Genomic DNA, 1,209 nt, shown 5'->3' with positions numbered 1-1,209 from the left:
CGTACGCACGTCTGCAAATACGGTATCATGTCCCGTGAGATGCGTACCCATGTCTGCAAATACGGCTTCGTGTGCACAGACACGGAGAGTGAATATCCGTGCACTACTCATTTGTGGGCCTCAGATGGGATCACACGCGTTGGCCCCGCGCGTCCATGCAGACGCACTTCAAGTCCCCGCGCCTGTGCACACCCAGCCCGCTGGGCCCCCCGGGCTCAGGACGTAGTGCACACCTGTGTGCACACACCCGCGCGTGCGTGCTCGCTCACGACGGCCAGCCAGCGCGCGCCCGCCGAACCCCCACCTTGCTCCTGTGAGCGCGTGGGGGCTCCTCCGTGGACCACTTCCCCCCCCCCCCCCCCCCCCCCCCCCGCAGCGACCTGAAGCCCTTCACGGCCAGACTGGCCGATTACCTGGTGCTCGCCAAGGTCCGCCAGGCGCTGGGCTTTGCCAGGTGTCAGAAGAGCTTCTACGGGGCGGCCCCCATGACCGCCGAGACGCAGCACTTCTTCCTGGGCCTCAACATGCCCTTGTACGCGGGCTACGGCCTCAGCGAGACCTCGGGCCCCCACTTCATGTCCAGCCCCTGCAGCTACCGGCTCCACAGGTACACACGGGCCCGCCCTGGCCGGTCCCCGGGGCCGGCACTTCCGGCCTGTCCCGGACCCGTGGTCTCCGCTGTGGCCACCGGGGCCTGAGGTCGGAAACGCTTACAGCGCTGGGCCCCCGGGACGGGTTCCTCCCGCCGACCCCTCCCTCCTGTAGGGCTCTCTGTGTTGGAGGCTGGCCCGCATGTGACGCCCCGGGGGCCGGGGGGTGGGGGGGAGTTGGGAGGACAGGGCCAGCCCTCCCGTGGGCAGGCAGGGCAGTCAGCTCTGCGGGGGTTGGAGGGATCCCCTGTCGGGCTTAATGACACGCCCTCCTGCTGGCCCCTCCCTGAGGTTGAAGTTGTGCCCTCCCTTCCTTCCTTCCGCCCTCTTCCCCACTTCCTTTCTCTCTCCCTTCTTGCCTTCCTTCCTTCCCCCTTCCTCCCTCCCTCCCTTCCTTCCTTCCTTCCTTCCTTCCCCCTTCCCCTTCCTCCCTTCCTCCATTCCTTCCTTCCCCCTTCCTTCCTTCCTTCCTCCCTTCCCCCTCCCTTCCTCCCTTCCTCCCTTCCTGCCTGCCTTCCTCCCTCCCCCTTCCTTCCTTCCTTCCTCCTTCCTTCCTTCC

At 67.0% G+C, this 1,209-nt stretch overlaps 1 protein-coding gene across 2 annotated transcripts in view; it reads left to right on the top strand.

Annotated features, from left to right (window-relative positions):
- The window catches only part of ACSBG1 (acyl-CoA synthetase bubblegum family member 1), a 37,050-nt gene that overhangs the window by 23,083 nt on the left and 12,758 nt on the right, over positions 1–1,209 (top strand). For both annotated transcript variants that reach the window (XM_044918458.1, XM_044918459.1), the window contains exon 12: positions 377–607. In XM_044918458.1, coding sequence (XP_044774393.1) covers positions 377–607 — 231 coding nt within the window. The remainder of the gene's footprint in view (positions 1–376; positions 608–1,209) is intronic.

The sequence above is a fragment of the Neomonachus schauinslandi genome, chromosome 9 (genome assembly GCF_002201575.2).
Source record: "Neomonachus schauinslandi chromosome 9, ASM220157v2, whole genome shotgun sequence".
In the NCBI taxonomy this organism is placed as follows: Eukaryota; Metazoa; Chordata; class Mammalia; order Carnivora; family Phocidae; genus Neomonachus; species Neomonachus schauinslandi.
The sequence above is the reverse complement of the archived record's forward strand: the minus strand, read 5'-3'. Positions and strand labels throughout refer to the sequence as shown.